This window comes from Silurus aristotelis, assembly GCF_946808225.1.
Source record: "Silurus aristotelis genome assembly, chromosome: 24".
Lineage (NCBI taxonomy): Eukaryota > Metazoa > Chordata > Actinopteri > Siluriformes > Siluridae > Silurus > Silurus aristotelis.
The window spans coordinates 14,441,522-14,462,529 of record NC_139597.1 but is presented as its reverse complement, the minus strand read 5'-3'; the positions used below and the strand labels follow the sequence as shown (position 1 = coordinate 14,462,529).

Sequence of the window (21,008 nt, the reverse complement as noted above, 5' to 3'; positions counted from 1 at the left end):
ATGAAGTATGAAGTAAAACATTTGCACATTCATGTATTTGTTTTGTCAAATTAAATCTTAATACTATCAAATTACCTGGTTTGTGGCATGTAAACAAAACATGCAGGTGTCCCTCAAAAGCCATGAAAGAGTACGTGTTTCCAAACTTTTGTCAGTCACCGTATAAATCATCAAGCACTTTAGTATTAAAAGCAAAACTACTGTGTTCGCAGCTGTTTGTGAGCAATACTGCGAAACATACTGTGAAATTTCGACTAGCTACGTCTCTCTTAGGTCTCTCGCCTGCCTCGTGATCGCAGAAATACTTCAAGTTGAAAACTGAATTCAACTGAAGTGAGCTCAGGAATTAAGCATGATTCATTATAATTGTTGTCTGTATTTAAAGGTTAATCAGGTACGCCTAGCTTCTGCCCAGATCTATTAGTCATGGTAAGAGGTACAGTATCGAGTACATGCCCTTCCCACAACACTGAGCAGATAGAAAGGATATTTTAGCATTGTCATATGAAGCAGGAAATCTTATTTCCTGGATGTTTGAGGTAAACATATGATTTCATGTTTCTTTTTAATTCACTGAATCAAAGACAAACTTGCTGTGATGGTCATTTGTAGCTTCTTGCGACAGCTTCAGTGGTACTGGCAAGCTGATATGTGTGGTGCTGGTACAAATTTAACATACAGTATCACTGTGTTTTTTTTGTTTTCACAATTGAAATCATAAAATAAAAAAATCACTGCTGTGGTTAGATTCAACTGTTAGACAGTGGTGCTGGACTTAGACTGACTGATGCCAAACAATAAAACAGATCCCACCTGCATGTAACTGAGACACACTCTGTTTTAGGCAGACTGCAGAAGTCTGATCTTTATTCCTCCCTATGAGAGCGTAGCTTTGAACAACTCTGAGCTGTATAGTTATACCAGGAATAAATGCTGCCTATGCATAAAAGAAATTCCTTTCAGTTTATTAGACTGTAAATGCCACAATAAATCCACACAGTCACCTTCTGACCAGTTACTAGTCTTTGACTCCATCTTGTTAGTGGGATATTTAATATAATATGATAAAATGCTGCCAAGGTTTGAATGATTCCTCCTCGAGTCGTGCCGCATCTTCTAATTAGGATTTAGGTTAGAACCGTTAAAAACTTCGGTTTAATAGATTTTTTTCCCCACTTATTGTTGTTTCCTATTTTTGCTATTGTCTTCTTGACTAGATCACTAGTCACTGTATCACTGTAAAAGAGACTTTATTTCAGTGAGTTTTATTCTGGTTAAATAAAGATCACTAACTAATGAACTAACTAACTAACGAACTAACTAACAAACTAACAGCACCAGTGATTGAGGATTAAATCATAGCTTGAACTTTCTGTCCAATCTACTGGTTTCACCTTGTACTATATAAGCTCTGTTAGAAACCTACAGCCTGGTTGTCTTTCTGTACTCAGTCTGTGTTGATTATTCTTTCCCCTGCGTCATCTGACCAAAGTGCTGCTACAGGTGAGATATTCTGGTTTGGTGTTTTGTTCGAACACTGAGGTGTGCAATATTCACTACACACACACACACACACACACACACACACACACACACACACACACACACACACACACACACACATACTGTATATATGTGCACACATATACTATTTCAGGCTTTCCTAATTCAATCTAAATTAAGTTTAAACCATGGCCACAATTATTTTTAATGTCACTATAATAATGCTAACATTATAAATTACACATCCATGTCTATGATGAAGAGCTAGTGCAACAATGGTGTACCAGAAAAGCGCCTATATTTAAAGATACTTTGAAATAAAAAAGTGCAGCATTTCAAGTACTTAATGCTATGGTTGGTTTCTTTTCTCAGTAATAGACCACAGTGTTGCTGAGCGCTTGCATCACACTCTTCGGCGCGTAAGCAAGTGACTAGGTAAATTACCACTTCTGCTTTTCTCTATCTGTCTTTCTCTTACACCGATAATCTGGTTACATCATTACAGTGGTCATGACATCACCTCAGACAGGGCTATAATAAGCCTAGGGGTACACACACACACACACACACACACACACACACACACACACACACACACACACACACAAATTGTTCCTTTGCACATACCTCTGCTTCAGGGATGGCTGGGTTTTTTGTAATAGAAAAAGCACAGGTGTTCTGTTTCATCGGTTCTGACCTCCTGTTCGATTCTAAGTCTCTCCTCATAAATCAGAGCATCCAAGTGATTATTCCAAATCGGCTTGAATACATTTTTAGCCAGCGACAGCTAGAAATTAAATATAACAAATGCAAATAATGCCAAATTACACAGCAATTGGTTATAAGCCATCACCACTAGGAGAGGAGAAGTCTGGTGGTCGTTCGTCGGTTCCCCCCGGACACTGCTCAGTAGAATGAGATTTCTTTTCTATGCAAAACCAAAAAACACTCATTCAACCACTGACTAGCGGAGAATGTATGCGTCTAAATGAGGCCCAAAATGACGTATTAAAGGCTTGTGGTTCAATGAGTGTTAATCTTTTTTTTCCCATTGAAACAAAGTGTACTTGAGTCTGCTGTAGGGGCCCAGAGAACAATTTTTTCCACGGACCACAGAGGGGAAACTTGCATAACTAAACACAATGGCGTGCACATCATATTACTATTATAAATACCATATGAATTTGTTATTTATTTAACTATTACATACATCGATCAGGCATAACAATATGACCACCTGCCGAATATTGTGTTTTCTCCCCCTTTTGCTGCTGAAACACTTCTGACCTGTGGAGTATTAACAGCATTTACTTCTTCAGTAATTTGAGCTACAGGAGCTAGTCTGTTGGATTAGACCACACGGTCCAGCCTTCGCTTCCCACGTGCATGGATGTGCCTTGGCTGCCCATGACGCTGTCGCCGGTTCACCACTATTCCTTCCTTAGACCACTATTAATAGATACTGACCACTGCAGACCAGGAACATCCCACAAGAGCTGCAGTTTTGGAGATGCTCTGACCCAGTCGTCTAGACATCACAATGTAGCCCAAATTCTTACACTTGCCCACTTTTCCTGCTTTTAAAACATCAACTTTGAGGAAAATATTCTCACTTTCTACCTAATATATCCCACCCACTAACAGGTCCTGATGATGATCTCTTCAGTGTTATTCACTCACCGGTCATAATGTTATACTGTGATGTCATTATGTTCTGCCTGATTAACCTGATAAGTGTAAATATGATGAATATGTAACTTAACGCACCCTAATGCACAATCAGTAGGAGCCTGGCGACGGGTAACCTCAACAGGAAACAAACCGATGATATGACAGCAGTGTGAGAAGCAACACCGAAACAGAAGTGAATGGAGAACCAGCAGAGACAGTGAGAGAAATTTGTGACAGCCTCTGGATACGTCTCAGACAAGTAGACGGTGGGTTTTTTTTGGGGGGGGTTTGTTTTTTCAGATTAAAAAAAGCTCAATACTGAATACTGAGCTCAAAACAGTGCACTGGATCAACTCTGAAGTTTTAAAGTGGTTGGTTGCTTGAACTGTTTATTTATACATCGGATGAAGTTTCAGGTTACGTATTCATCCCTGAAGGACAGACGGACACCTCAATCTTTTTAGTGGTACACACCACGCCTATCGACAGTAGCAGTACCTGACAAACAGTCAACTTCACGTGAGACAAGAAAGTGGTTCTGCATTGACTCATAGCAGCAGAGATGATAATGAACAATACATAAATAAGTCAGTATTTACTGTATACACTGTATCATACAAGAGACAGCAGACTAAATCGCAGGAAAGATATCTTTATAACCTGCTTTTACGAATACAGCACGGAAATAATAAACCTCATGTACATGGAATGGGTGATCTGGTGAACACATTATAGCATAGCATAATGTTATTTATAATATCTTTTATATATATTATTATTATATAAGCTGCACTGGTCCGTGGGTCAATTTGTACCGGGCCGCACAGAAAGAATACATAACTTACATTATTTCCGTTTTATTTATTATCTGGTTCTGAACGATGTTTTATTTTGGAAAATTACCGGATTCTCTCCACCACATCTGCCTATGACTCACTCTTGATTCATGTCAAGAATCGGTCACATGTCTTACCACCATTCGCTACCTTTTTAAAGGAGCTGTTCCGGCTGCTAACACATAATACATCACCGCTAATGTGAAACCCCCAAGCGAGCAAAATGAAAAACAACATGGTGGATTCATTATTTTTATTATATTTAGAAAATACCAGTTTTTATGCCGGTCATATCATTTTATTGTGTTGAACAGACCTTAAAGGCCAGTCCGTGAAAAATATTGTCCGACATTAAACCGGTCCTTAGCAAAAAAAAAAAAAGGGTGGGGACCGCTGACATACAATACAGATTAACATGCAGACGTATAACATATAGAGCTGCATCTGTCTGGGGACCGAACAGGAAAAGAACATCTGGTTTTATTACATTTTTTATTTTTAGCTTTTTTCGCACTACAAAGGCCTGTTTGTGAAAGGGTCGTGTGTTAGAGGTCAGAAGGCGCTTAAGTAAATTGATGATTTGCTGTCTGTCTAAACCAAAGAAATAAAAGTGAACTATCAGTACCATGGCATCATATTTTTTCCATTGTGACGTATTGCATTGAGTCGCGTTGTGTTGTAATAGGGGTGAATCGAGTCGTATCGCATCATTAGCTGCTTTGAGGCCTAGTAGTAATAAGAACTACTAAAGCGGTATATGTGCAGGTGATTCAGTCTTACCTGAGTGCCCGTGCTCTGCTCTTCCATTGGATGGGCTCTGGGTGCTCCTCCCTGCAGATGTCATCATTGGTTCCTTGTGAAGGCTGTTGCCTTGAAGACGTTGAGTCCTGATGACCGTTTCCCACTTTGTCAACTCACAGTGATTTGAGGCCTGCGCTTGAAAAACACAGGGTCAATATCGTAGTTAAGCAATAATAATCCTCAAATGTAAATGCAGAGCAAAAGCGTTAATAGTGTGTCTTGAAAAGGATTCGACATGATATTCCCAGAGAAAGACAAGATTGTAAGTTGATAGGCATCCAGAGTGTGGAAATGTGATTATGCTGCAGATATTATTGCATCATAGGAACTATGATATACAGGAATACAGGAACACAGGAATGGGAACCGATTAGACTTCAACTCCAGAGAGAGAGAGAGAGGAGAGAGAGAGAGAGAGAGAGAGAGAGAGAGAGAGAGAGAGAGAGAGAGAGAGAAAGAGAAAGAGAGAAAGAGAGTGAGAGAGATTTATAGTAAATCATGTCTTGTTTCTATACATTTTACTTTATCATATGCTGTAAATGTAGTGTAGTATAAACAGTGATGGTTTTCCAACTTAAATTTCATTTTCTTTTCATTTGACTGCTCAATTATGTGATCTCGTGTATTCTGATAGTGCTCATGCTGTTTTTTAATATTAGGCCTGTTCTTTGTAGAAATAAGTAGATAATAAGTGCCAGCAAGTGGATAATAAAGAAAGGCAGCACAATAAACCGTAAATAAACAAACACTACTTTGTAGGAAGTTTTCTCCTCAAAACCGACATACACAAACGATTACACACAGAATACTGCAGGTTTGAAGCATCTTTATCTAAGCTACAGAACGGAGAACAATTGATAAGATCAAGGCAAACAAAGCACAACAAACAAACAGCACAGAACAAGACATTATGTGTAGCCTGTGTAGGATTGTGTAGGACCTGACGATAGCCCTCTAATGGCTAAATGAGTGTGTGAAGTGTTAACACCGTTGGGCTACTTTTGTAATTTCTGTAATAACCTCAGCCTCCGAATGCTACAGCTTTATTTGAATTTTATTTATTTCTCCTACACTCAGATACACTAATCAGTATAAAGAGCACTGCGATGCTTTGAGAGAAAAACACTGGACAAAACGTAGACTTAGTCAACCATAACCTGCCATTATATACTGAAACCTGCATTAAATAAAAGAACACTTCAAGTTGTAAAACCCTACTTAGTTTACATTATTTTTTATCTTGGGAAATTTGACTCCTTGTCCATAATTGGTTAACAAAATAAACGTCACGTCGCCGATTTTTGGGCTTTAAACCAGATGCGAAAGGCGAGCCGGAGGACATTATTCGAGCAATCTGCAAACTTCGCACCAAAGTTGTGTCAGGAAGAGAGTCTCGAATGACAAACCGGTTCGCACATTCGCGTTCTCGCCACCCCGCTGAGCGATATTTTGAAGTATATCGCGAAAGAGATGGTTTCCTTTCACACCGTTGAAAGGGAAAGTTTTAGAAAACGAAACCATGTGGTCAAGTATAAATATGACCCCCTACATGTCTGTTACAGTTCATTATATTTTGGAGGACTGAACGCGAAATGTTTCGAAACAACATTCATCCCGGAAAACTACGCTGCAGATGTACTGTCCATGACTGGGACATAGAAGAGATAAAAAATTTCCTGCATCACTACTGACAACAGGGCCGATATTGTTGCGGCGGTGGATACGAGGGGTCAAACGGCCATGGCTGAACTGTTTTTGGTCATAACCTGAATGTGGTAGTGAATTAGGAAGAAAAAGGCAAGAACTGAACGTGCTTTTGGCATCTGTCGTTTAATTAACAGCGCATTCTCTCACAGCTGGCTGAGACGACAAGAGCTCTATCTACCTCAAACTATGCTGATAGTGGTGCTGATAATGGTGTGCCAACGAACAAATCTTAATTTATTAGTTTGCTGTTTCTCTAAAAATATGCGAATATAGCCTAGCCTAATCCTACTACAGAAAATAATGAAAACTTTAATAGCTACCAGGCGAATTCTTGGTGCTGTTGATCTGAACGGTAGGCTATAGCTGCTCAAATTAATTAAAGTTCATATAGTATTATTAATAATATTAATAACAATAATAATAATAATATTTTGTATTTAATAATGAAATGAAAACATTTAATGCATTAATGCAAAACGAGCCAAATATCGCCTTGAAATCACCATAGACCTCCTACCATCTATCGGCACAACCCTACTATATAAGTATCCGGGGTTGCCAGGTCTGAATGAAAAAAAAAGACCATGTAGTCTTATGGAATGTGGAATAGGCTCGAAACACTATAAAGTCTAAGGTTTCAAAATTAGTACGCATTAAAAACCATTGGCAGGTACACTGTAATATTTAAAGCAGTATTATAGCAATATTCCATATATTTTCTGAATATTTTTGAATATTTATAAATAATTGATCCTTACAATAACCGGGGGCAATATGGTTTGTAAGGGTTTCAGAAAGGCATTTCCTCTGCATGAGAGCCGACTTCCTTTCAAGTCTGTTAACCTTCACGATATGTGTCGCAATAAATTATATCACAACGAAGCCTAAAGTCTGGGAAAACAATTACTGACCAACACATTGCTGACAGAAGTCGCAGATCGGCTTTACCTAAATCTGCTACTGTTTTCAATGTAAAATACGAGGCGATGCGGCGTAAAACTTTGTATGTGCTGCTGAGAAAAAGAGATAACGGCAGCAGATAACTATGTCCTCAGAGTCATGAATACCTGGGCTGTGTGCCAAACCACATTCTACCCAACTAAACATTATGTCAGCGCACAAATGGTGTAATGGCTATTTAGGCATTTTATTAAATACCCGCAATGCAGTTTGGGACATGAGCTTGAATTCTTACTGAATGTGTTATTTGGCTGCTTTTAGGCATCAGGTTAATCCAAGTGGTAATAAAGGACATGGCGCAACACGTTTTCACGAGAAGCTCGCAGTAGGTTTTTCTTCTTTCTTTCTTTTTTACCAGTCTGAACAAAAAATTCCAAAAATCTCGAATCCATGAGTTTTAATAAATTATAATAGAGTACAATTTATACAAATTGATACAATGTATAGCTATCCTAAAAGTCTACTATTGCTACAATGTCCCATTACCTCACAATTCTGTATTGTGAAGATAAATGAAGACTGGGATCACATTCAGGCACATTAAAAAAAAAAAAAAAAAAAAAAAAAAAAAAAAAAAAAAAAGACCTGTTGCTATCAGGAAAAAAGAAAATATATAACAGGCAATAAACAGGCTTTTTATAAGAAATCCCCTCATTTTCTGAGATTTTTTAATCTTCTGGCGCTTACTCATCTGTCCTTCTGATTACTCAAGCTGTCAAAATAAGCAAAATACACATCCCTACTACTCTATGTAGTCACATATACAGACTACATTGTTTTTGTCTTCTCACTTTGCAATCTCATTAAAACTAAACACATGAGCAGCCAAGCATATAACGACATCTTTAAGCAGGAAAAAATACTTAATAATGAGATATGACATATTGCTGGCGAATACTTAGCTAATATATCTAGGTGCTAGGTTCAAAAAAACAATTGTATTTTAATGTAATGTTACATACTATTTCATGTAGTGAAAAAAAAAAGACAGTGTATTAAACGTATCACTTCTTCCTGCACTTGAAGTCAAATTAATATTAAAAAAAAAAAAGGAAAGAAGGAAATCGAATTTGAATAGAAATGTATTCTGGTGCTGATTACTCAGAATGAGTGAGCTCTACTACCACACATTTACACTGAGTTACACACAGTTGTGTGTTCTGCTAATCGGGCTGTACAATGACCTCTGTATTTACTCTGATACTGAAGCTTCGAATCTAAACTATCATTAAAACCGAGCAGAGATCCGATTTCTTCACCACTGCCACGATTCTCTGCCATCTGAACAGAAATATGAAAAACGAATTGAAACAAAACAGAATTTGCTTTGATAATTTGTGCAGTAAAAGTAGACAATTCAAAATCCTACATATAAAACATACACTAAATATATGGTTTCTATATAACTGAAATCTATTATTATGTTTTCCAAGCAATAAAAAAGCTACAATGAAAACTTACTTGTTTAAAGAAACAATGCAAAATTCTCTTTTTTTTTTTAAAAGGCATTTTTAAATAAACTATTTTTATGTGTTCAGTTTTCAATACATTTCTTTTATTTTTGCACAAAAATCATGCAATATAAAAGAAAAATTAATTAATAAATAAACAAAACTTTTAAACCAACCACTGCCTCCATTAAAAACGAGTAGCTTTACTGGAATATTTGTGTTATAAATGGGTCATTTTGGTACCGGAGTTAAATATTCCAGTCTCATGACTGAATTTTATATGAAAATGGTTCAGTTTTTTTTAATGGAGACAACTTGTTGAGATAAGATTCAGCCTGTTGCTTTCCTTAACGCCTCCCACATCCGCATATCTCCCTTGCCGTGGCTGCTTTTATGTAACTAATGTCCACCTCATTAGCTACCTTGTTAGCAGACATTATTTTTCCTACCTTATTATCTCACTTACAGCACGGTCATGTCCTGAGAAAACCTGCCAGATACTGTCTAATTAAGATAACATGTATAACGGTGCAATTAGCATTTTTTAATTATATTCGTTTAAGGCCATTGTGTTACTCGGTATTGAACACTTGATGAGATTTGGCTTGCTGCATTCAATAAAGGCAGTGCATATAGGGACTGGATTTACTGGATTTGTAATTCAACATACACCTGGAGTGTGGCATAGTGTGAATACAAATTGCAGCTGCATACAAATAAATGTGAATGATTTCAAAATAATGTATTAACTTTTATGCAACCCAATGGGTGAATTACAGGAACACACCCAATGCAAATAACCCAGTGCTGAGTAATAATTTAAATACGCACAATTTTGAAGTGTGCTTTAAACCAGTGGTCCCCAACCCCTGGGGTCAACTGGTACCGGGCCGCACAGAAAGAATACATAACTTACATCATTTCTGTTTTATTTATTATCTGATTCTGAATGATGTTTTATTTTGGAAAATTACCGGATTCTCTCCGCCACATCTGTCTATGACTCACTCTTGATGCGTGTCAAGGTGCTTCTGTCACATGTCATACATTCATCCTCTACCTTCTAAAAGGAGCTGCTCCGGCCGCTAACACATAATACATTACCGCTACATTCAAACCCCCATGTGAGCAAAATGAACAAAAAACAATACAGTGGATTCACGTTTATTATTATATTTAGAAAATACCAGTTTTTATGCCGGTCATATCATTTTATTGGGTTGTATTTATCTGCCACACCTTAAAGGCCGGTCCGTGAAAATATTGTCTGACATTAATCCGGTCCGTGGCGCAAAAAAAAACGCTGCTTTATACTACAGTGTGATTTCAGATGCCATTTAGACTATCTGAGATCAATGGGTAATTAGTAGCCAATAAGCTCTGTTTTAACAATCAAGGTTATGCCCTGGACCATGTTTTTGTCTTCCAAACTCATTGTTGTCTCTCACTCAAGTTATCTTAATTCCTCGCCTCTGTACATAACTTTTAGCCACTTTGGCGCTATTTTTACACGTTTGACTGGCATTACCAAGACAATAGAAACAGCAAAACGGAATCAAATCTACAGCTACCAAAACTTTGCAAAAGCATGTCTTCCCTGTTTACACTGCATAATTTACACTCAATATTTTTGCACTATTGGAACTTTCTACATTTGTAATTGTTTTACAGTGGATTGTTTACTTGTTTTTTGTACTTATATTTCATGTCATTTATAGACTGCTAGAAGGATTCACAGAAACAATTTAATTGTTTGCAGTAACGGCCTGTTTTCTGTGCATTTGACGGTAAACTCTTGAATCTTCAATCTTTACGCTTATTAAATAAATTCTGCTTTTTACGTCTCACACTGCCTTCATTACATGACAATAACGAGATATGTTCATAATATCTAGCAGCCGAATATTTTAATAATGAACAGTCTGACTTCATTTCATAATTCAAAGCTTTTATTATCATCTAACGTTGGAGGAAATCAACATATATGTTATTGCTATATCTTCATATATAACATGCTCCACTCAAATACTGTACACTGAGTCCTATATAGACCTGATGTGCTTTAATAGCATAAACACGTTTTTTTTTTTGCAGTTTCTAAAAACTAAAACCTATTTCTGTTTTTTTTTTTTTTTTTTTTTTTTTTTTTAAAGAATGCAGAAGTACACGCAAAAAAGCTTTTCCACACCATAGTGCAACTACATTTGATCTGAGAACACCAATCAATAAAAACGGAGCAACTTGCGATGAAGAACTTCCCTGTCAGCTAGATTCAATCTATTTGATAGATTTTGATTATGGAGATCAGGTCGTTTGGCAGGTCCCCATGACTATGCATGAAGTCGACTGGCACGAACTGGAACACGTGGGAAAAGCTCAACACAATTTCTGTCATCCTGTAAATAGATTCTGTGTGAGAGTGTATGAGTGAGCGTGTGTTTTGGCTGACATTTCTATGGGGAAAACGCTCTTTGTGGTTTTAGCTCGCACTTCAGCAGAAACAGCCCGAGGATTCTGTATCCAGTTCAAAACGGCACAAACTTTATTGGCCGTCCGTCGTACGACGAGACAGTCGATGGCGCGTGACGCCCTCGACGTTATTTTCAAAAAACGAATCGCGTGCGAGTTCAAATCGTGGAACATTGTCACAATAGTGGCTGTACATGATCTAAAACATCAACTGTTCGGCTCTGTGTTTGGACTGTGCCTCTTGCTAGTCACTTAGGACACAAAAGTTGCTGCGTAATATCTGACTCACAGATAAATATTTGCCTCGCCTGGAAGAGTAAAAGAATGCTTTCTAAAAATTTCAACTCAGTCCATAGTCAATCAGCCAAGAATTTCTGTTTGTTCTGTGACCTGGACTACTTCAACATAAGCGCAATCACCGACGCTGAAAGAAAACAGGATAAATCTTCTGCCAGATCATTCCTTTAAACGTTAATGACTGTAGTATGATACTGCATGATTCTTTTAGATTATTCAAACTGCAGATATCCGATGTTATATTTGATGAAATTAAGTCCGTTCATTTCTAGAACTTGTTGCGACTAATATAAAAACTGATTCGAATATATTTTTTTATCTCTGAAATAAAAACATAATGATTGAAACTATTTAAACAGAATGTGCCGTGACGTTCCTCTCAACCGGCAGTGTAAATCTGGTGTGTAATCTGACCTAATCTCAGATAGGGCCTGTTTCATAAGCTTTATAGGGTTTTTTTTTTCTTTTTTTTCAACTCTTGAAATCGATTAGCTCTGATTGCACCAGATGCTCTGAATGCAAAGTGTGGGAGCTTAATCTGGAATTCGAGTTGTTGTTTTTTTAAATAATTATGCAAACACAGAGTGGTGCTTCCTTTCTTTGCATAGTAACAACAGTTTTTTTCCCCAGTCTTTATTTAATAATCTACTTGAACTACTCCACTGGGACACGAGTGAAATATCTGATTTTGGCATCTCTACCTGCAAACAAGAAACAATTTACTGTGAATGTGTACATCCTGAAATTTGCATAATGCGGGTTTTCTGCAAGATTCGTTGCTCACACACACACACACACACACACACACACACACACACACACACACACACACACACACACACACACACACACACACAATAGCTTGTCTGTAAGTCACATAATGAAAGTTGCTCTAGATGACCTGAAAATGTTAATGCAAATGTAAAATCAATACTCAAAAAGAAACTCCTGACTCTTGTGGGTGTGTCTCTTGTAAGCGTGTCTCTCTTGTAGATGTGTCCTATAGGGTTTCAAGATTAAGGAATGCAGAACCTATTTATGGAATACTCCTATTATACCAGACTAATTGTGCAATTTTACCAGCAGTTACGTTTTCTGGCAAACGGAAAAGAAATCTGTAAGTGACTTAAATGCAACAAAATTATAGAACTAGTAACTTACCAGTAACAGAAAACAGCTGGAAAGTACAACAGAGCAAAAAAAAAAAAAGCATTGTCTACCACACAACTGCTACTAGGAATTTACTGGATTCTTCCTTTTAGATTTGCTGATTCACCGCAGCATCATTTTGAATTTCGCATCATTTGCATTTTTATGCAAACTGGCAACATAAAACAGAGAAATACCTCATTTGATTTGTAAATGAATGGCTGCCTGTTGCTTTGCTTCTTAGCTGTGTTAATGGCGTGTAAGATATACGCTCAGACCTCCACATTTGCGGGTGTAACGTTTGTGGGTTTGCCATCAATAATTAAATAGCAAGGTTAAGTCATTAAGGCACGAAAGAAACATGGATTGGTAACATGTTTACTCTTTATTACTGTTAATATAGACAAATATACTGTAAAGCATTCGATTGGGAAACTGTTTTATAGACTTGGATCAATTTACTGTACAGTATGTGTACTCTATTCCACTCTGGGTACAAGTGTTAACCTACAAGGTTGAGACTTTATAAAGTATTATGTTGTAGTATGAGGCAGAGGGACATTAAACGTTCAAAATTCATAATCGGAGGGCCGACCTTATAGTCGAACCGAAATACGTAGAAACCGAAGTATAGTATTTTTAGACAACTTTAGTTCAGACATAACTTAGTAATCCTAATCATAAACCAGAACAATTATTAACTTTCCACACCAGCTGGCTCGGGTGATTTCTTTATGAACATGTAACAAAAAATGATTACTGCCAATTTCCCAAAGCTGAGCCAAAACCCTTATAAGATAGGCAGTCACCCAATCTTCATGACCCAAGGACAAACGATCTGATTACTGGATTCGTGGACCTCATCGCATTACCACAGAGAGAGTGTTGTAATGTTACAACGTGCAGCCGTTTTCTGTTTCAAACTGTACATAATTTTTCTACTGAATTACTCGTTAATATTAGTGTCGTTTATAACAAAAGCTGTGAGAGAACTGCGCCGTCGAGCAATTAAATCAAACGAGAGAGAAAGAGAGATGGACAGAAAGTCTATAGTCATTTTAAAATGTCCTTATTAAAATACTGAGTAAGTCATTTCCAGTTACATGTAAAAATTATTTGCAGAAGTGAGGGAAGGCCTTGAAAACAAACACCAGGCTGTTGGATTGTTTTTTTACAGATAATTCTTACAGATCTCTCGACTCTGTTTACAGGTGATGGCTCTGCTCGTGTTTTGCTCACACCTCGAGATTTTTCGGTTTATGTTCGGCGCATGTTCGTTTCAAGGGAGCGCTCGTCCCTGATTGGCTGTGTTTAAATCCCAGGGCCTTTTAATCCTTAGCTGCTCAGTTGCACGCTTGGACTGGATCGCAATGGATTGGATTGAACTGGATGTCACCTCACTCGGATAAAACCATCTGCCAAATGTAAAAATGAATCGACTCAAACTAGATTTAAAATTGAGACATAAAAACAGACAGCAAATTAGACGAGAAGATTTTGGCTGGTGGAATTACTCCAGAATTATGAGCTTGATGAAAATAAAATATTATGGAAAATAAAGGTCTAGTGATAAAAATATATGTTTACATAATATATAAAATATATTCATTCATTCATTTTCTCCCGCTTATCCGTAATAAAATATATTCTAATCATATAAAAAATGTATAAGAATTGAATAAATTAAAAAAAATAAAAATTAATCTATATGCATTTAAGGGTTTGTTGCAATAGAAAAAATGCAGTTATTCTACAGGCAAAGCATTAAGTTGTGTGCGTGTGTGTATAGTGGGTGTGTGGGTGTGAAGGGAGGGGTAAGTATGTGTGTGTGTGTGTGTGTGTGTGTGTGTGTGTATGTGTGATGTGTGTACAGTCTGCAAGGCAGTAGCAATCATGTGTGGGGGTGGAGTGGAGAGGGTGTCCTTTACAGGTGGCATTTACGTTAAACCCTTTAAACACAGCACATTTTCTGTGTTTGCATTCTTAATATTTTTCCATTTTTTTCTCTCATTTAGTAAAATCTTAACACTGGTTTCCCGGGTCATTTATTTCATCAATTATTCGTATATTCATATAATGCATTCTGGGTTTTTATTTGGGGGGGTGTTACACCACCTTGCAGCAAATTCTCTATCTACTTGTTCCTAAACCACCTTGTCAGTTACCAGTGAGTCACATCTGATCATCTGACTGGAGAATTTCCACAGCAACACCTTCAATGATTAAGTCAGATCTTAATCAAATTCTAAATGAATATTTGCACTGATGTCCTGCAGAGCGGAAGTCAACAAACTGCGGCTGTAACAATGAAAGACTTAATTAAACATTTAACGCAGCACCCGACTGCATGTGTAAAAACAGGAATGGACATTTACGATTTCTACTACTGGAGGAATTCAACAGAGAATGAGAAAGACGAAATGACACTAAAGTCTTTAATACGTTATTTATTTCTAAATGGGTTTTGAATCGTACGGTGGAAAATGCTGTGTATTTTCCAAAAACTCGACCTTCCCTTCATCTAGGTACAATAAACTACTTACATTAGCAGTTAAAAAGAATCTCGATCAAAATCACTCTATTCCTGGAGGATTGATTTTAATAATAATTTATTATTTTTCCAAAATTCTGCCAAAATAAAGCTAGGATTTGCAGAAAGACAACGATTAGTGTCTGTGTGTGTGTACTTTGTATGCACAGATTATATAAATGTGTATACATTGTATATGCATGTGTGTGTGTGTGTGTAAATATAGTGATTTTGATGAGGAATCTTGTATAAAGTGTATAAAGGCAATGATTAATGTGTGTGTGTGTGTGTGTGTGTGTGTGTGTGTGTGTGTGTGTGTGTGTGTGTGTGTGAGAGAGAGAGATCACTTCTCGCTCCACTCGCCGTAAGGTACGACCGCACGCGCGCCCGCGCTCACACACACACACACACACACACACACTTTCAAACTATTGCAGCAGAAAAAAACTCCCCCGACGCCTCCCCGCATTCGTTACGCGTTTTATTAATTAAAGGTGACTGAGGAGCAGTTAAAGAGACCGGAAGTGACCGCTTCATCTGCGCCACTCAGTTTTTTCCCTCTTCAAACCTTTTGGCGTTGCACTTTACCCCACCTGAAGCCGCCATGTTTCCGCGGACACACCGCCGCCGCCGCCCCCCTTCACCCTCACCCGGTGCTTTAGCGCTGTTAAAGAGTCTCTCTCTTTCCACACACACACACACACACACACACACAGCAGGTTTTCAGCCCCGACACAATTGTATTATATAATTCGTATTCAATCCGGAACTTTTATCGCGTTCACACCATCATTCCGTCCTTCGAAACCGAAACGAGGTCAAAAACTGCTTGACTATTAAACCAGTTCTGTGAATCCGGATTTAGCTATCATTATCCGAATTATGTCCATTTAAAAAAAATTATAATATAATAATAATAACACCAATTATATTGAATTTCCACCCTGAAATTGTTCACACACTCAATCTCGAATAAACCCGAACCGAACCGAAAGTGCTCCCGGCAATAAGTGAATAAAACCGGAATGACCCTGAGGTTTTTGAACATGGTCCAAACTGTGTCAGGGGTTAAATTGTTTGTTTGTTTAATTATTTTTTTATTCGGAAAAAGAGACGCAGAAAAGCTTCCCGGTGCGGACAAAATGTTGTTAAGAATCGCGGAGGAAAAAAAAAAATAAAGCCGTCCGTAGGCGGAAATCAAGCGCGAGACAAGCGGACATTTAACAGCAGAAAACACTCCGCTGTGTGAACATAAAAAATATATAAATATCCCCATAGATTCAACGCGTTCTCATTTACCTTCAATGAAGTTTCCTGGAGACTGAAATTCAGCGAATCCCCCCTTTTTTCTCCACCTCCGGCTGAAGCTCTCTCTCCCTCTCACTCTCTCTCTCTCTCTCTCTCTCTCTCTGCAATATGGCATCCCGCATCTGCGCATGTCCTACACAAAAATCTTCACATTTATTTTCTCTCAGCCACAACTCCCGCAACCTCGTGAAAAAAAAAATAGCTCACTATTATAAATAGAAACGGCCAAAATACCCAACCCCTCCTTCTCCTCCTCCTCTTTCTCCTCCTTCTCCTGTTCCTCTTGTTCTTCCTCTTGTTCAACCTCCTCTCACTCCTTCTCCTTTATCCTCATTCTCCTCTGTTCTATAGACCTCTTCCTCCTTCATCTCCTCGTCCTCTCTTCTTCCTCATCATTTTCCATTCCACCTGCTTTTCTTTCGAAAGGGTCACAATTCATTATAGAAATAAAAAAAAATAAGAAAATGTGAAATGTAAAACTACAAATATAAGATTGATATCATTCTTTTCATCTGGTGTGTGAAAACATTTACATCATCTTATATATGTATGTATATATAATGTAACAATGTGAGTTTAAATAAAGAAATATAATTCTTCTTATTCCCTTTTTGTCAAAGCATCTATCTATCTATCTATCTATCTATCTATCTATCTATCTATCTATCTATCTATCTATCTATCTATCTATCTATCTGGTACGGCAGATTACAAACTTAATATAAATAAATATAACTCTTGAATGTAAATATAAATATAAATATAAATGTAAATATATCTATCTATCTATCTATCTATCTATCTATCTATCTATCTATCTATCTATCTATCTATCTATCTATCTATCTATCTATCTATCTATCTATCTGGTACGGCAGATTACAAACTTAATATAAATAAATATAACTCTTGAATGTAAATATAAATATAAATATAAATGTAAATCTATCTATCTATCTATCTATCTATCTATCTATCTATCTATCTATCTATCTATCTATCTATCTATCTATCTATCTATCTATCTATCTATCTATCTATCTATCTATCTATCTATTCAGAACCTGAAGATGTGCTGAATATTAAAATGAAACCCAACACAAAAACATTTTGAAGGTTGATAACTGCAGCAATACAAAATCTCTGGAAAAAAAAAAATACACTAGTCTTCAAATAAATAAAATCTTCAGTCTTCAAAGATCATCGAATTTATCATCCAGACTACTGACCTGAACAAACAAAACTAAACTAAAATCTTATGAAACCAATCTAGAACCCTTTACAGTTCTTTGTTTGACCTGTAGATGTTTCTTATATCTATCCACATAACAGTAGGGTGTTTTTATATCATCATGACACTAAAAAGGCTTTCACTGCAAAGGAAACCCCTTAGAGGAACCCTGTTATTTCAGCAGTCTAAAAGGTGATTCACCATCAGTAACGTTTTAACACATGTGTTTGTCGATGGTGTTGTAAATGTAAACAATTATACTCATTTTTAATTTTTATTTTAAACAAATAATAATTGCCAGATGCTCTTTTATAGCTGTTTGGAAGGATGGACAGTGTACAGATCCTGTCAGAACTTCAGAAACACCTAGTCTTTTATGGTTTTTGAGAGACACATACATGCTCCTTTTAATTCTATACAACAAACTATGTAATTTATCAATATACAAATTCACTTTCCCAAACACATGTGAATGAACAGATGTTCCATGTTATTTTTATCGAAAAATTCTCCCTTAGCATGAATAACAGCTTTACACACTCTTGGCATCTGGACAGTTCGTTTCTCCAAACATTCAACTGAAATACTTTTGCTGTGTCTCTTGTTTTAGTATGTATAAAATATAGCGCCGGTTCTGGAAGTGTAAAAGATTAAATAAACCTCGGTATGTCTTATAAGTTTATTTACAAATGAAACACAAATCCAAGAGATTTAGATGTGAAGGCATTCATTCAACGCTGCTCGAGCTGCCGGTTATTCAGTTCTAAGTAATTTATTAGTCTACATATACATTTTTATATGTCATTAATTCTCTACTGTGTGAGTTGATTTAATGCTGTAGTACTCGTGTCAACACTGCAGCTTCACCACTAAATGAGTTTGTTAAATATTTAAACAGGCAGTTTACTGTATGTCCTAAGCCTGTATGAGATAATGCTGCAAGTTTGTAAGAATGAATGTACTGCATTTATATCACAAGTTTTAAGCCAATTTAAGTTATTAATTTAATTCATTTTTACAATCTTTTTTTTTTTTTTTTTTTTTAACCCCCAAATGCTTTTGTGCAACTGATTGAAAATCCTGTACATTTTCTTAAAAACTTGACTTTCCATAAGTTGCTCACTTTGGCCGCTCTGTCTGTATTCAGCTATAAAAATGTTTCACAAGTTTGTAAATAGGCCTCACAGAGTGTCAACATGTGAAATGGTAGGAACTGTAAACAACTGGTTGCCACAAAACACACATGTATACACACACACACACATATACATACATACAACCATAGAGTCAAAGTCCATGTCTGTAAGTTGTGTCCTGCTAATCACAGAAAGTGTTGTTCACTCATTCATGAACAAACACATCTGTTGCAGGAAAAAAACCTAAATAAGCCAAAGTCCAAATAAAACAGATAATACCAAATAGTATGTACAGTAAATATCAACAAATCTATACTTTTTATTTTCTTTGCCAAATTGATTTTCAGCTCAGAAATGCTTGTTGTAAATTGTCCTTCAGTGATTATTACACACTGCCCTCTGTTGTTGCATTACTTCCGCAGTGTTGAAATAGTGTTGCAGTGCTGAAGCATATACTACATGTTCTACCTTCCAAGGTCATGACACTGGAGCTTCTTTCATGATGACTTCAGCAAGGAAACAAGAAATGAATTTAACAGATGGAAACTGATCCAGTCCAGAACTGTTCAGTTACAGAACCACAGAACTCTCCATGTTCTGTTAAATCTAAAATGACGTTCCTAGTTTTGCCAACAAAAATTTAAATGCTGATTTGTCTGTAATGACTTTATATATATATATATATATATATATATATATATATATATATATATATATATATATATATATATATATATATATATATCTGAAATTGTCATCGTAGGTGCATGTCCACTGTGAGAGACATAATCTAAAAAAAAATTCCAGAAATCACAATGTATGATTTTTTAACTATTTATTTGTATAATACAGCTGCAAATAAGTATTTAAACACCTGAGAAAGTCAATGTTAATATTTGGTACAGTAACCTTTGTTTGCAATTACAGAGGTCAAACGTTTTTTTGCAGTTTTTTACCAGGTTTGCACACACTGCAGGAGGGATTTTGGCCCACTCCTCCACACAGATCTTCTCTAGATCAGTCAGGTGTCTGGCCTGTCGCTGAGAAACACGGAGTTTGAGCTCCCTCCAAAGATTCTCTATTGGGTTTATGTCTGGAGACTGGCTAGGCCACGCCAGAACCTTGATATGCTTCTTACAAAGCCACTCCTTGGTTATCCTGGCTGTGTGCTTCGGGTCATTGTCATGTTGGAAGACCCAGCCTCAACCCATCTTCAATGCTCTAACTGAGGGAAGGAGGTTGTTCCCCAAAATCTCGCAATACATGGCCCCGGTCATCCTCTCCTTAATACAGTGCAGTCGCCCTTGTCCCATGTGCAGAAAAACACCCCCAAAGCATGATGCTACCACCCCCATGCTTCACAGTAGGGATGGTGTTCTTGGTGTGGTACTCATCATTCTTCTTCCTTCAAACACGTTTAGTGGAATTATGACCCAAAAGTTCTATTTTGGTCTCATCTGACCACATGACTTTCTCCCATGACTCCTCTGGATCATCCAAATAGTCATTGGCAAACTTAAGACATGCCTGTACATGTGCTGGTTTAAGCAGGGGAACCTTCCGTGCAATGCATGATTTCAAACCATGACGTCTTAGTGTATTACCAACAGTAACCTTGGAAACGGTGGTCCCAGCTCTTTTCAGGTCATTGACCAGCTCCTCCAGTGTAGTTCTGGGCTGATTTCTCACCTTCCTTAGGATCATTAAGACCCCACGAGGTGAGATCTTGCATGGAGCCCCAGTCCGAGGGAGATTGACAGTCATGTTTAGCTTCTTCTATTTTCTAATGATTGCTCCAACAGTGGACCTTTTTTCACCAAGCTGCTTGTCAATTTCCCTGTAGCCCTTTCCAGCCTTGTGGAGGTGTACAATTTTGTCTCTAGTGTCTTTGGTTAGCTCTTTGGTCTTGGCCATGTTAGTTGTTGAATTCTTACTGATTGTATGGGGTGGACAGGTGTC

At 37.1% G+C, this 21,008-nt stretch overlaps 1 protein-coding gene across 4 annotated transcripts in view; it reads right to left on the bottom strand.

Moving 5' to 3' along the window:
* Window positions 1–16,923, bottom strand: part of sfmbt2 (Scm like with four mbt domains 2) — a 75,117-nt gene extending 58,194 nt beyond the window's left edge. Inside the window, exons 1-2 of one of the 4 annotated variants that reach the window (XM_083528352.1) lie at window positions 16,674–16,923; window positions 4,791–4,941 (exon numbers count right to left, since the gene is read on the bottom strand). In XM_083528352.1, the coding sequence (XP_083384478.1) occupies window positions 4,791–4,857 (67 nt within the window). In that variant the 5' untranslated portion in view covers window positions 4,858–4,941; window positions 16,674–16,923. Of the gene's footprint in view, window positions 1–4,790; window positions 4,947–16,673 lie in introns of all 4 variants that reach the window. The other 3 variants (XM_083528353.1, XM_083528351.1, XM_083528350.1) reach the window with 3 other exon arrangements.
* Between the last annotated feature and the right edge of the window lie 4,085 nt (window positions 16,924–21,008).